Here is a 15,101-nt window from a genome sequence, read left to right as displayed (position 1 = left end):
TGATTTACACAACTAGGTTCTTGTCTCTTTTTATTTTGTCACCCTGAGAAACAAATCTTCAGATTATCTGAAATTTTACATTTAGAAATTGTTATTCTCAAATAGCCATGTATATATGAGTTTAAAATGAAGCCAGCGAGGAAGTGCACAAACCTTTGGTTCCTGCCACTTGAAGTTAGCTGCGAGAGGAAGTCGTGATGATAAAAAGCCAAACTTTAAAGCATTAAAAAAAGGCATTTTTAAGACCTGGTGGAAAAAGAAATGTATATAAATATCCACCTGGATTATTGAGTCAAGACTTTGGGTGGGTTCATTGACAGGTGTCCCAGCACAAGTAGCTGTGGCCCTTTAGCATCTACTAGACCTCACCTCTGCTAATTCAAGTCACTGGTATAGACCTCTCCCATGTTGGTGCTTCTGGAGCCTTTAATGGTCTTAAATGAGTAACTTGTATTCCTCTGTGGTGCAGACCAACACAGAATTTTGTGCTTCAGTTTTGGTGAGTCAATTATTAGTTTTTTACTTAGCACTAATTTGCCAAACCAAGCTTCACCTATATTTCAAATATGTTAACTTCAGTCTCCAAACAACCAACATGGCGTCAGCCAAAATGCCGACCTTGACGTTATGGTGCTACATCCGTCTTTTACGGTTCTTGCACACTTTCACAGACAGGCAACGCCCTTACCTCTAGCTTCTTTGGAATGTTCCTTTTATGCCTGGTCAGTTACTAACATGTTGCTTTTATCCAAAGGCTCATATTATTGTGAAACAGGTCGGGTTGGTGTCGACTAAGCAGAGAGAGCAGTGAGGCATATTAGAAAAGAGAAATGAGGAAGAAAACTACATTTTTTATTTCAAACATCAAGCATTTTCAGATGATCAAGGAGAACTTTTATTTTCCATTGTTTGTACAAAGCTTCTTTATACAGAAGAATATTATACAAAAGATTAGGGATAACAAGAATAAAATGACATTTTTACAAAGAGTATCTTGAAAATCACAGGCACATTTGAAACTGTTTTAACTACATGGAGCTAGTTATTTAAAGCTGGTTATCTCTTTTAACTTACACTGCATATTTATTCATTGCCTCTGACGGCTGCCCCACTCTGTTGACCTATTCTTGTGAACTTAACTACCGTTTATGTCTGTAGCATGTCTGTAAATGTCCCTGTGTTTTCAGGCTTTGCTCAAGCTATATTTTTCACTTTTTTCTTTACATGAAGTTTTGTAAACAAAAAACACTGATAAACTGCAACTACTGCAGAAACCTAACTCTAAATGTCAGCATAGCCACAGTTTATGCTGATTTGTAGTTTAATGTTGGGACTGTCCAAAAAATGGCAATAGTTAAATTTGTCATCACAATTAAAAAAGTTTGAACCATCCAAGTTTTGCAGTTATTTGCAGTCCCTCTCTCAGTATTACAGTTCCACAGCGTCTACTGCTGATAAACACCATACTTTGCAATGAAATGCACCTAGTACAAAGTGAGTCTATGTTTTCATGGATGTGTGTGTGTGTGTGTGTGTGTGTGTGTGTGTGTGTGTCAGTAGTACTGTGCAAAAGTCTTGAGCCACCCCTCATTTCTTGTTGTTTTGGAGCCAGACTTTCTTTTAATTCTTTATAGCAGTGAGCAACAATTCTCCAAGATCTTAAAATCTTTTAAAAGTTTTTCTGAAAGTTATATTCAGAAGAAATAGGTCAAATAATCCAGCAAAGATCTGAAACATGACCTGAGAGATGCATCTGACCCTTCAGTTCGTTTACTGTTCACTGAAGCCTCATAAGAAATGGAAGAGTGGCTGTTAAGAAGTAAAATGGAGAAAATGTTAAGGTATGTCAAATTACACAAGAACTGGACCAAATATCAGTCCCAACGGGTCTTCTTTGAAACAAAAATTTGAATTTTTTAGTTCAAATTATAGTCAATAAGAAAGATGTAACACAGTTTGTGACTGCAGCCAAACATGGCCGAGGCCCTGTCATGGCTTGTGGCTACATTTCAGCGAGTGGTGTTGGGGATCTTGTCAAATCAATTGACATCAATACTACAGAAATGTACGGTCAGATTTTGATCCACCACGTGGTACCTTCTGCAAAGTATCTGATTAGAAGAAGCTTCAACTTTCAGTATGACAACGATCCCAAACACACTGCCAGAGCAGTAAAAGATACCAGGACAGAAAAACACCCAATTAAACACTGTCAGTCTTGGATTGGCCTCTCCAGATCCCAGACCTCAAAATTGCTGAAGCAGTGTGGGATCCTCTTGATAGGGAAGAGAACAAAAGGCAGCCAACATTCAAGGAAGAGCTTTGAATGTCTTTTAAGAAGCCCGGACAACAATTTCTGGAGACCACTTAAAGAAATGAGAAGAAAGCACATTTTTCACACTTTCCTAGCAAAATATAAAGAAATGCTGCGTAGCTCAAGACTTTTGCACAGTACTGCATGTGCAAGCCCCCATGCCTTTAGGCATGGTTTTCCTAAATGACAATAGAGTGAAGGAGCCTGAAGCACATGATGACATCCAGAGGGATGGGAGGGTTCAGGTGATTTCCATCCAAACGGAGATACCTGAAAACAACAGAGCAGGTATCTAATATGTCATTGGGATTTTAACTCTTTGAACTTGGCATTTCCAGACAAAATTCTTTTGTTCTTGTTTACTTCCTGTTAACACACAGGTCACACAGCTCAGACAAGTTCATTATTTAGGTTAGTGCTGAGACACGCATTATGACATAATGTGAAATACCTTAGCTTGGGAACCTGGCTCATATCACTCGGGTCAGCTTGCACGCTGTATGGGCAGATCTGGGTGCCATTGATGTCTGTCAGGAAAATACACAGTCATGAAGATCTAGTCTTCAAGTAAATAAGAAAATATGCTATTTTAGATTTGACAGTTTTGTTTTTTTATTGTATAATTTATTTCATTATAGCAATTTACATACAGGAAGAGCAGGGTATAGCCTGATAATAGTCTGAGAAGATAATTATCTTAAATATTATGCATAATGTGAATTTTTTTATTTAAACATGCAATGCTTAGCATACATTTTCAGAAGAAATCTTTATTTTTTATGATGTTTTAACTTAGAAAATAGCATGAGAAATGTTTTTAGGAATATAAAAAATATGCATTGTGTAAGCCCTTAAATTATTGCATCAAAATAACTAAGAAACATATTTTTTAAAATAATTCCAAATACAATTGAACAGGAGGACACATCTCGTCATGATAATTAACTTCAGTGGAAGTTGAAAAAAAAATGGCCTGAAGCCAAAGTAGTTTTGTAGTCATGACGCAGAAACAGGTATAACAGAATACCCTGAAAAAATACTTTCGGTTTGTGTTGCACGCTGATCAAATTACAGCTGTAGTGTCAACAGACTACACTGATCTGTCTTCATTAAAGTCGGCATAGGACACAAGACAATTGGGTATAATTAACCAAGATAATTTACAGCGGTTAATGCATAGGTTAAAAAGGGGGGGTTGAATCTACGACATATTATTTGTTTAGTTGCTACACCACCAGATCCAAACAGAAACAGGGAGACATGGACAACACTAAGACCACATTGAACTGAGAAGCTAAGGTGACCTGACACAGCTGCAAGTTGCTGGAAGTTACATGAAGAGCCCTGACATTCAGCCCAAGTTGAGACAAACTGTGGTTATGCTCCCTGATGTGGAGGCCTTGCTTTAGCACAGTGATGACCACTCACTGGGACAGACGTGGCTGCTGGTTACTTACTCTCAATGCTGTTGTGGTCGAGATGCAGGTGCTCCAGGTGACCGTTGAACAAAGGAATCGAAGCGAGCTGGTTGTGGGACAGTTGCAAGTCTAGCAGGCTGGAGACATTGAACACATTCTTGGGAACTCCTTTATCACTCAGCTGGTTGTAGTTCAGCCTCACAAAAGCCAGGTGAGCATGGTTGTCAAAGTAGTTTCTGAAAAAAGACAATAATAAAGATTCTTAGTGGGAATAATCAACTTTGGGACAATGCGTGCACCGTATACTTGCTTTGGGATGTCATCGATACGGTTCCTATCCAAGAAAAGCTGCACGAGGCTGGTTGGTATACTAGTAGGCATCTTCTTCAGCGTGTTATGAGCCAGGTTGAGCTGCACCAGGTTCGTAAGGCCCTTAAAGCTGTTCTTACCCAGGCCACTGTCACTCAGCTGACAGAAAAGACATCACATATTTGCTCCACAAACGCTAGAGATTTAGTTCTCCATACATGTCTAGATAGCACAGTGTTGTAACAGTGAGGTTCACCTGGTTGTGATACAGATCGAGCATAGTCAGGCTCCCCATGTTGTTGAAGGCCCCAGGTGGGATCTTGGAAATACGATTCCTACTAAGGCGGAGCTGTTCCAGAGTTTCTGGGAGGCCTGAAGGGACTTCATTAAGCTGGTTTCGTTGGGCGTAGAGATACAGAAGTGCTGGAAGCTTTTCAAACACCTGCGTGAGAGATAGATGCAAAGCAACCGTAGTAAAGTGATTCTATTTCTTTAAATCCTGAGCATTTATAGAGGTGAACTCCCTGACCTGCTTATCTATCTGATGAATACGGTTGTTTGCTAGATTGATCCAGCGGACCTCAGAGGCGTTGAGGAAGGGCTCCGAGGTTATCTCAGAGATGTAATTGTTCTGGAGATACAGGTAGTGAGTCCTGGATGGGATTGCTGGGATTACACGAATGTTCCGGTTCTCGCAGTTGAGCGCATTCGGGTAGCTTGGGGCGCAAAAACACTCCCGGGGGCAGTCAGGAAAGATGGAAGGTGGGCCCAGGATGGGTGGGGGAAAATCTGTTGGTTCCTTGGGCTCAGGCTGGGGTGGTACAGTTGGGAGACGAGCAGGAGGCTTTCTGGGGGTAGCTGGGCGCCTGGTGGGCTTCTTTGGCCGAGGCCTCTGTGTGAACACTGCCCCCAGTAGGAGGAGCAGAGTCAGTGCAGACAGGAGTCTTGCACCAGCCTTCATTGTCCTAAGAAAAGCATAAAGTGTAAGTAGTGATTTCTACTGACTCTGCAGTAATCAAAGTGAAAGGCATTAAGTTAAGGAAGAAAGATGCTTCAAAAAAACAAAAAGAAAAACTAAATAGTTTAATTCACTACAATATGTCCTTTTGTGTCTGTGAAGGTTCTCAGTCATCCAGGTCATTGTAGTCTAAGGAGCTTGGAAAGAAAAGTGTCTGGACTTCTTTAAGTTGCTTGAAGACATTTCACCTCTCATCCGAGAAGCTTCTTCAGTTCTAAGGTCAAATGGCGGAGAGTCCCAGATTTAAACCCAGTGGGAGTATCCCCCCAAAGCGGGACAAAAGGGCCCCCTGATGATCCTCTACCTAATCACATGAGCCAAGGTGTGAAAACGGGTGTGGGTCACAATCAGCCAGGGTTTCAGGTGAGCTCATTGTGAGCTGGGATGTCATGCTTTCTCCAAGCATACACAGTCTTTCGAGGATGCCAATGTTAACATCTTGGACAGAGAGGACAGATGGTTTGAAAGAGGAGTGAAAGAAGCCATGGATGTCCACTGTGAGCGACCATCTTTGAACAGAGGCGGTGGTTTGCGACACCAACTGTCTGCCATCTATAATCCAGTTTTGAGTTCCCTCCCCAGACGTCTTAACGCCCATCCTGGGCCATCTGACCTCAGGAAATCGCATGATAGGGTGGGGCCAGGTTTCACAATGAGCTCACCCGAAACCCTGGCTGATTGTGACCCACACCCATTTTCACACCTTGGCTCATGTGATTAGGTAGAGGATTATCAGGGGCTCTTTTGTCCCTCTTTGGGGGGAAACTCCCACTAGGTTTAAATCTGGGACTCCCCACCATTTGACCTTAGAACTGAAGAAGCTTCTTGGATGAGAGGTGAAACGTCTTCAAGCAACTTAAAGAAGTTCAGTTAGAATATGTCCTTTTGGTGCTTCTTTCTCCATGTGGGTGTAATGACTCAGCTGTGTACAAACCCTCCTTTTTTCCTACAAGGCTACGTGCAATCCAGGGCATTCATCTTATCTCTGATTTTACTAAAAATATCCGTTAGTTTGTATTTCCCTTTGGAAAGATTCCACTTTAAAGCTGGTTACTGTTCGACCCATTTTAAGAGGTAGTTTTCAGGGTTGAACTGAGTGAAACAGCATTACCAAGGCCTACATGAAGCAATGCTCACCTGACTCTATAAAAACATTGAGGTTTAATTTTATATACCAAGATTGTCCCCAGCCTACCTTAAGTATTGCTTCCACACTTCTATTGCAGTTTAAACTAATGTAAGATGGACATGTGTAGCTCGGTAACGTAATCTGTGTTTGAAGAGGTATGATCATCTGAGGAGGAGCCATACATCCTTAATTTGATTAAATTCAAGAGAATGTAGGGCAGATACTAATACAGGAAATGAGCGCTTATGAAAGGATAAAGGCACTATTGTAAGCATGGGTCGGGAGGGGGGAGGTGTGTAGAGAAAGCAAGCCTGCAAGGTTAAAATATGTCAACAAAAGGGAGGCGCACTGGAATGAAGCTCTCATGAACTCAATATGTATTTACAGCATTTTATAATCAGTGTGTGTTTAAAATTTCACACCAGGAGGATTTGTTTTGTGTGTGCATGAGGAATTTTCCAAAGTTGCTTTGAAAAAGGAATTTCCATTTTGTATAGTTCATCACATTGATCATACAAGGAGTCATCTTAGGCACACCTATGAGCTTGCATTTCACAATGAGAGGACAGGGGAGGTGATTTTTACATGTTCTGTAACTGACGGGGTTTAAGAATATATAACAACTGTGAGCAAATCGGTTTAGCTACAGTGCTATGAAAAAGTATTTACCCCCACGCCCCATTTGTCACACTTGCATGTTTCAGATTATAAAACACATTTCAACATTAGACTCAAATAACCAGAGTAAATGCAAAATGCAGTTTTTAAATGATGATTGCATCTATTAAGGGAAAACAAAAAATAGCCAAACCTACCTGGCCTGGGAAAATATTCTGTGGACTAACAGGACTCGTTGCATCTGGTGTAAAACTAACATAGCCAAAAGTACATCATACCACCAGTCAAATATGGTGGTGTGATAGTCTGGGACTGCTTTGCTGCTGGACGACTTGCCGTAATTGATGGAACCATGATTCCTGCTCTCTACCAGAAAGTCCCGAAGAAGGTCCAGCTATCCGTTTGTGCCCTGAAGCTTAACCTCACTCGGGTTATTAAGCAGCACAATAGTCCAAAACACACCACAAGATCCACCTCTGAATGGCTCAGAAAAGTACAAAAAAAATGAAGATTTAGACCCTTGAATGTGTCTGGAACAATTCTGAAAAGAAGAGTGTGCTAAAATTACTCCACAGCAACGTAAGAGCATCATTGTCAGTTAGGGAAGGGAATCGAGAACCAGTTCTTGCAGAGAACTAGTTCCCAGTAGTTCAGTTTCTTGGAATTGTTGGTTTGCTTGCCTGTGGATCACTGTTATCAGTTGTAGCACTCAAACAACAATCAGCTGATTATCAGCTGATCTAAGTTCACATGCAGGAGGAGGAAAACAGTGGCACAGTCTGCAGCGTGGATATGGACTTTACTTTCAATTCATTGCATAATAGGACGAGAGCACGATGTTACAGTAGACAGAAACAGCTGCATTATGCTGCTAACACAGCTTCAGGTTTTTGCAAGCACCTGTACAGACAGCATGCTAATACTAAGCTAGCCAAAAACACAGAGAGATGTTATGAGTATGTGCCCAAGCCCAGGAGTCAGACCCTTAACTTCAACAGGTAAAAAAAAAATGATGAGCAGTTTTTACCTGTTCATGTTTCTACAGTAGAATCACTGTGGCAATCACTTTAAAGTCTCTTTTTGCTTGTGTTGTGTTGTCAGCATTGTGTTTGTGTTCATATGTCTGTCCTCATTAGGATCAAGATTTGCATTGGTGTGTAGGACTGTAGCCTGAAGGTGTATCTTGTTAAATGTTAATTATGAGGCAAAGCTTTTCAGCTCATTTTATGAAAAAAAAAAGAAAAAGTAACGAGTAAGTAACTAAGTAATGTACTGCATCACCTTTAATGAAAGTGTTCTGTGTAATATTTGTAATATTTACTTTTTTGAGTAATGACCCACCACTGAACACAACAAGGGGGAGAAATAACTCCACAACATGCACAAACATTTGACAAAGCACAAAGCAATTCATTTGCATGAATGTAATATTGACATGATGGTTAGAGATGGTGGTGACTCTCAAAACAAAGCCAGTGAGATCCCAGTGAGAATCGATAAGTAATACTAATAATGGAATCAGTTAATTCTTCTCAGTTCCCATCCCTGCCATCAGTTATGTTTGATTGCAGTTCTTGCTGCCAAGGGAGGCACAGCCAGTTATTAAAATTTGGGGGGCAATTACTTTTTCGCAGAGGGCCAGGTAGGTGTGGATAACTTTTTCTCTTATTGAGAGAAGCCATCATTTAAAAACTGTATTTTGGTATTAAAATCTGTTTGATGATCTGAAACATGAAAATGTGACAAATATGCAAAAACATTAATAAATCAGGAGGGAGAGGGATACTTTTTCTGTATGTGGACAATGAAATTACGTCACACTGAGACTGAAACACACACATACACGCTGTTGTTTGGCTTATCATTCCAGGTATTTACCCTTCAGTGAATCTAATTCACATTTCAAAGTGAAACGATCTTTTTCAGGCCATGGTAACTATGGCTAAATCGTTATCCTCTATATCATGAGCAAAGGCCTGCAAATAAGTAAGATAAGATAAGATAAGATAGAACTTTATTAATCCCTCGGGTGGGTTCCTCTGGGAAATTGGGTTTCCAAAAGCACAGCACCGACAGAAGTTACAGTTACAGAATGTTATACACACACACACACACACACACACACACACACACACACACACACACACACACACACACACACACACACACACACACAAATATAAATAAAATATACGAAGGGGATAAATAGAATAAATAGGAATAAAAATAAAAATACAAGTGAATTGCACATTTCAAGTATTGAGGTCTATTTGCACCATTTACTATTTACAAAAGTATTGCACAAAGGTATTGCACAGTGAGGTGAAGAGGCACTACAGCTTAGTTGTTCCCCCCTCCTTTGTCCTCCTGTTTCTCCTCCCTCTCCCCCCCAGAGAGGAGTTAGACAGTCTGATGGCGTGTGGGACAAAGGAGTTTTTAAGTCTGTTAGTTCTTGTCTTGGGGAGAAGCAACCTGTCACTGAACAGACTCTTCTGGTTGTTAATGGCCGTGTGCAGTATCACAAAGTATCACAAAGATTTAGAAAAACAAACTCTCATCACAGAGGCACCATTTGTTTTCAGTGCTCTTTCTCTTTGCCTTTGATCAGTTTGATATAAATCATGGCGCAGGAATGAGCCTCATATCTAAAATGCTTGAAATAACAAATCTGAACATTTCTCTGACAGCATTCCCTGGCACTGCCCTTCATTTTCCCTCTCAGAGCCTTGCAACCCCTCGTTTAAATCCAGAGCCAGATTTCCTTCCTGTCGTTCTGCTGTTATGACCAGAAGTTTGGCAAACAATTAAAGACTCAATATCCACAATGGCTGATTCACCAGTTTGTTATTTATGACCTCAATGAGTTAATCTGATCGTTATCAGCATGAGAACTATACTTAGGATGGTAGGACAGAGATCACTGCTAGTACATGACACAAACACTCTGTTGCAAAGCTTTAAAACAAACAAAATCTACTGTGACTTTGAACTGGATCTGCATATTTTAAACATCAGAGACTTTTGTCTTACTGGACTTGATGAAAACCATGTGGACCTACTAAGTGGTGGTATTACGTTCTCAACAGCTGTTTGCAAGGTTAAAAACATATATCCAAGTACTGGTGAGATAAAAGTTAAACATTACTAAAAAATAACACAATCTTACGTTACTGCTGATATTTTTCATGTGCAGCTATTAAACAGTTTGCTTTATATATATATTTAAAGTTTAGAATTATTTGGTTAAAGGAAAAGTAGAAAGTCTTAGGAATTAGTGTGAGTTTTAGGTTATATCTCAAAAATTTTCAGTTTCATAACGCCCTTTTCATCACAGATGATGAGCTCTTTCCAACCTTTTTTTTTTGGCAGAAGAGCCCGTCGTTCCTTTACCAAAAAAAGAAAGAAAGAAAAAAACGAGTGTTTCATAAAACCACTTTTTAAAAAAAGTCATGATGAAAAGTTACATCATCCCCAGTCGACTTCACTCATCTGAGTCCTGTAACTGTGACTAAGCACAATAATCACAAAGGTTATGCCAAGATTTTCTCTAACATCTAGTGTATATTATATATATACATGTACAGATGTTTTCCATACATTTAGAAATATGAAAACTCCAACTAAGTGTGCTCTTTGATGCTCTAATAAAACATGAGAAATTTATTAAGAAGCCAAACGACAGTAGATATAATGTCAACATAGCTGAGAGCAGAAGAACGAACATCAGAAATCTGGAAACTTTCATCCCCGCGTCTTTGTACACATCGCCATCAGCCAGCTCCAAAGTAGCTGCTGTTTTTCTTTTCAAACTCTTCACACACTTCACAAACCTTCTTATGTCAGCACATCATGTGATTGCACATTTTTTTCAGTGCATGCTTGTTTTTAAACCATTTCCAGAACGTTCCATTTCAGCTTCTTAAACTGTTAGTTTACACCCATGTAGGAACTGCATCCATCTGAATTCACCACAGAAGAAGCCAAAAATGTATTTGTGCACCGCCTTTAAAACCCCCGGGGATCCATCTGATTGCCAAAAGTGAGCAATATGGCATTTCTTTTGTAAAAAAAACAGCAGCTAAAGCTCTTCTAGTCTGCATATTTTCACTTGCACTGCAGTTGCAGCTCTCTCCACTCACTAATGGAAAAAGATGAAATCAAGGTGAGCGTGCAGCAGCACAGAAAAGCAGCAGAGTCACAGCGTGTGGCAGCTCCCTGGAGGACAGAGTACCACTTTGTATGGCAAACTGTTTCTATAGAAACTCGGCAGCATGGCCCAGCTGTGCCCGTGCCAGGATTCCCCTTCTGTCCACAAACACTTCCCTCACTGCCTCTCCTGGCTTCTCTGTTTCACACTCACACACACACATGCACAGAACTCTGTCTGCATTCTTACCTTTACTCATCAGGTCCCTTCAGTGGAAACAACAAATAAAGGGTCTTACCTGCCTCTGGTACCTGCCCTCTTTTGTCAAGTCACAAGTTTTGTGTCTTTTCTTCTCTCTGCCTCTCTCACTCTTCTCCTATCCCTCGCTCCCTCACTCCCTCTTGCTCTTCCTCTGTTCCTCTGGTCCCTAGCCCTCCCTTCCCTCTCTCTCCCCCTCTCGCTCTCCTTTGGTGGACAAGCCTGCCTGTTGGGTTTGTTCCCTGGCTTCTTTCCCTCTGAAGGTCACAGTGGTTCTTTTTTTCACCCCCTTAGCTTGGCTCAGAGCCACAGAGGTTTAATCTTAATTCCTTCTGGTAGACCACCGGCTCTTTTATGTGTCTGAACCGTTGTACAGTTTGTTATTATTTTGTTTTTGTCAACTATATGATGAGTGTGTAGGTCTGAAAAATTAAACAACTAAATACATAAACACCAGGGCACCATGATGTGTTTGCATGCCATATTTGCGTGTTTGCAACAAGCCTTAGTTTCTGTATCTGTAGTCTTTGAGAAACAAACACTGGACCTCTGTGAGGGAAAGCCCAGCTGTAACTGCATCTCCTCTTTGTCTCCCACCCACCCCGCCATTGTTTAGATGACTGCACTCAGATCCAGTCATGTGCTTTTCATTAGAAGCATCTCTCCGCTGACTCCATGGCATCTCTTCTGTGTCAGTTAAATATCCAGGCACGCTCTTTCTTTTTTCTTCCCCCCCTTCCCTCTAGTGTAAGTACACGAAAGCAGTCTGATTTTCGAAGTCCAAATGTGGAGTGGAGGGTGATGTGATGGGGCTCTCAGGAAGTGGGGCTGGTGGCATGAAGTAGGGTCTGTGTGTGTGTGTGTGTGCATGTGTGTGTGTTTAGCTAATATGTCACCAGGGGTTTGGAGGTGGACATGTGTTTGCTACCCTGCATTCCTGCAGAGTGAGCTGCAGCTGAATGATAATGAGGTGAACATATGTGGGGATATGTCTTTAAGACACATGTACACACATGCTTCCTTTTCCCGCCGCGCTCCTGTCTCCCACTCAGTCAGTGATTATGATACAGTCGGGTCAAACATCTGGACCAGACTGTTTCCAGCTAAGGAAGGAGAGTATACTTTAACAAACAGGTCGCAAAACGGGTGTGTGTAACAAATACGTCACCCCCCCCCCCCCCCCCCCCCAATCTGCTCTGCCACCATTTACATGTGAGAGTTGTTTAGTGACTCAGCTCTAATCAGCGTCAGCGACTTAATTTCTGTGTAAGAGTTTTTCTCTCTCTTTTTTTGCAGCGTTCGAGGATGACATTATTGGAAACAGCTGCTCATTAGCAGCACCAGTCCAACATTTGTTTAATGTTTCATATATCATGGAAATAACACAATAACCAAGAAGTTTACACTGAACATCCACCCATCCATTTTCTCTCTCTTAACCAATTCATGGTTGCTGGCGGGGGGGTTGGGTTGGAGCCTATCCTAGCATTCTTAGTGTGAAAGGTGGGGTACACTCGGGACAGATCGCCAGTTTGTTGCAGAGTTTAAATTGAACAAATTCTAAATTAAATTAAAGGGTTTTTCTGAATGAGGTAGCCCGCCACAAATTTCTCTTGCTGCTGTTTGGCCCTAGACCCACACTAAATGTGACAAAACTGGTCTGTGGCTGCAGTGTTCTCTACACACAGGTGGGCATCTGTGAAAAAGGGAAAAATCTGGGTGTTAACTAGTCCTAATGTTGTAGGACTAATGTACTCATACCCTGCAATAGTGCAACAGATGAGAGAAACACAACAAAGAGAAATAGCAGCGTGTTAAGACATCTATGTTTTAAGTATAAGGCAGAGTCAATAATTCTTTAGCTTTTTAACTTTCACCTGACTGGTTGGACAGTAACAAGAGAGCCACGTGATCCAATCCATTTTTATTTTTATTTTTTGTAGGCACTGATGAAAAAAACAGCACCAAATCGATAGAGAATACTGCAGAAAAGAGGGGTCAGAAATAGGAGACTGCATTCTGTGAACTGATCACCATTTAAACTGTGACTGCAATAAAGATTTGACTTGAACAGAATGAGTAGGAAAACCACTTCAGTTGATTCAGTTTTATTTATATAGCACCAATGCACAACAACAGTTGTCATAAGGTGATTTGTGTTTTACGGTAAAAATCCTACAATAAAGAGAAAGAAAGAAAGAAAACCCCAACAATCGCACAACACTCCCACCACCAGCAACACCACCCACTCATGAGCAAGAATTTGGTGACAGTGGTAAGGAAAAACTCCCCTTTAACAGGAAGAAACCTCAGGGAGAGTCAGACTTGGTGAGGGGCAGTCATCTGCTCTATCCGGTTGGGGGTGATGGGAAAGAAAAGTGGGCAGAGGGAGAGAGAGAGAGACAAGTGACATCGCCCCACTTTGATGTTTGCATTTTGATTTATGTTTAATAAGCTATCTTTGACTTAAGTAAACCTCTCATGTGGCTTCATGGCACCTACAGTACAGTTGTGAAGCACGTCATTCATTATCACCTTTTGTGTCTGAAATGGTGATTCTTGTATTTGCCACAATTTCACAACTGTGCTGATGCATGCTCACCATCTAAATACTGACATGTTTAGACACCATACATCTGCATCATTTCTTCTTGTGTGTATCAGAGCTTAAGCAGCCTTTGAGGATCAAACTGTGTGGTTTTGTTTTGCATGTGGAAACTGAGTCACATGGCCTGTGGAATGTAACTGCTTGGCCTTGCAGTGTTCAAGTACAGCCAGAGCCTGCACAGAGGTGAATGGATGTTAGGGCTCTCAGTTTTTCACAGCTGAATTCAACCTGCTGGTTCGAGAAGAGGGGCGTGTATAATGCCAGACCCTTGTCTTTACAGTAGGAAATCTTTAAGCAGTACTCCTTACCAGAGGTATCACATGCTGCAGCTGTTTTCTTAGCAAATGGATAGAGTGAAGCTGGCTCAGCCCCAAAATGACTTGGTGTGTGTAATAATGTGAGAACTTTCCAAGAACGGTCTGTTCTGTCATCTAGAGAGTGATTTGGATGATTGAACTATTTGGTTTAATGGAGTTGCATATTAGTTTTAGCCAGAAATGTTCCCAGAGGAAGTCCAGTGAGAGGAATACTAATATTCTCCCAAACATTTACAGACAACTTTCTTTTTGCTGCAACAGCAAGATAATATGAAATCCCTTAGGAGAGCGTGTTTGTATATTAAGCTCTGAAGGCCACACCCTCTCTCTTATTTTCAAAGCTCTCAGTCGCTTTATGCCTTTTTTTTGGCAAATGGCAAGAGTTTATAATAAAACAGGGGTTTTGTAGAAGTCTCTGTGTTCGACTTTAAAGGATTCATGCTAAGACAAATCTGGCGTCTCTTAGATCATTTTCTGATTGCACAAATTATTTTCTAATTACTCATAAATAAACAGTGTTATTGAAACAAAGTAATGTTTATAGAAATATGAAAGAAGGATTTTGGTCATAAACGCTGAACTCTCTGTGCTAAGTGTCTTCCTTTAGGGCTTTAACAGTAAAGCATGCAGTGGCAGTCTACCCTATAGGATAAAGTCCCAGCAGCTGTTCATCAGCTGGATCCTAAATGCACACAAAGAAATCGTGTTATATTATTGATAAACTCAGTCTTTTATTGCTAGTTAGGACAAATTCTGCATGGTCACGATAAAAGTGAAATAAAACACTCTGAGCACCATCAGTCTGGGTTCCAAAAGCACCCGATGAAGCATTTCATGATCTCAAAATGTATATGAAATCATGAAATGACATGTTTTGGCTGCTGTCACACAGTAATTTCCCAAAATTGAGGTCAGATCTGGTTTATGTTATCCTATGAATCATAGTACATAATACATTAATAGAA

General features: G+C 40.8%; 1 protein-coding gene across 2 annotated transcripts; it reads right to left on the bottom strand.

Moving 5' to 3' along the window:
• Positions 1-871: 871 nt before the first annotated feature.
• On the bottom strand, positions 872-11,393 carry prelp (proline/arginine-rich end leucine-rich repeat protein). Of its 2 annotated transcripts, none has more exons than XM_082533400.1 (7): positions 11,252-11,393; positions 4,571-5,006; positions 4,298-4,483; positions 4,043-4,200; positions 3,772-3,968; positions 2,766-2,841; positions 872-2,584 (listed from the first exon to the last, which is right to left on the bottom strand). In XM_082533400.1, the coding sequence occupies exons 2-7, from the start codon at positions 5,000-5,002 to the stop codon at positions 2,494-2,496; spliced, it is 1,140 nt and encodes a 379-aa protein (XP_082389526.1). In that variant the 5' UTR covers positions 5,003-5,006; positions 11,252-11,393; the 3' UTR covers positions 872-2,493. The 2 variants fall into 2 exon arrangements, with proteins under 2 accessions (XP_082389526.1, XP_082389525.1); XM_082533399.1 differs by lacking the exon at positions 11,252-11,393 and adding an exon at positions 7,004-7,791.
• Between the last annotated feature and the right edge of the window lie 3,708 nt (positions 11,394-15,101).

Source organism: Aulonocara stuartgranti (assembly GCF_965226115.1).
Source record: "Aulonocara stuartgranti genome assembly, chromosome: 5".
In the NCBI taxonomy this organism is placed as follows: domain Eukaryota; kingdom Metazoa; phylum Chordata; class Actinopteri; order Cichliformes; family Cichlidae; genus Aulonocara; species Aulonocara stuartgranti.
Note: the sequence above shows the minus strand (reverse complement) of the source record. Positions and strands in the feature narration are given on the sequence as shown.

Bases quoted from the DNA above. Each gene is read 5' to 3' on its own strand.
- prelp (XM_082533399.1), bottom strand. From the start codon at position 7,065: ATGTTAGTTTTACACCAGATGCAACGAGTCCTGTTAGTCCACAGAATA. The intron at 4,484-4,570 runs GTCAGGGAGTTC...TCTCTCACGCAG, and splicing joins TTCATCAGATAGATAAGCAG to GTGTTTGAAAAGCTTCCAGC. The intron at 3,969-4,042 runs GCAAGTATACGG...GTCTTTTTTCAG, and splicing joins CGTATCGATGACATCCCAAA to AAACTACTTTGACAACCATG.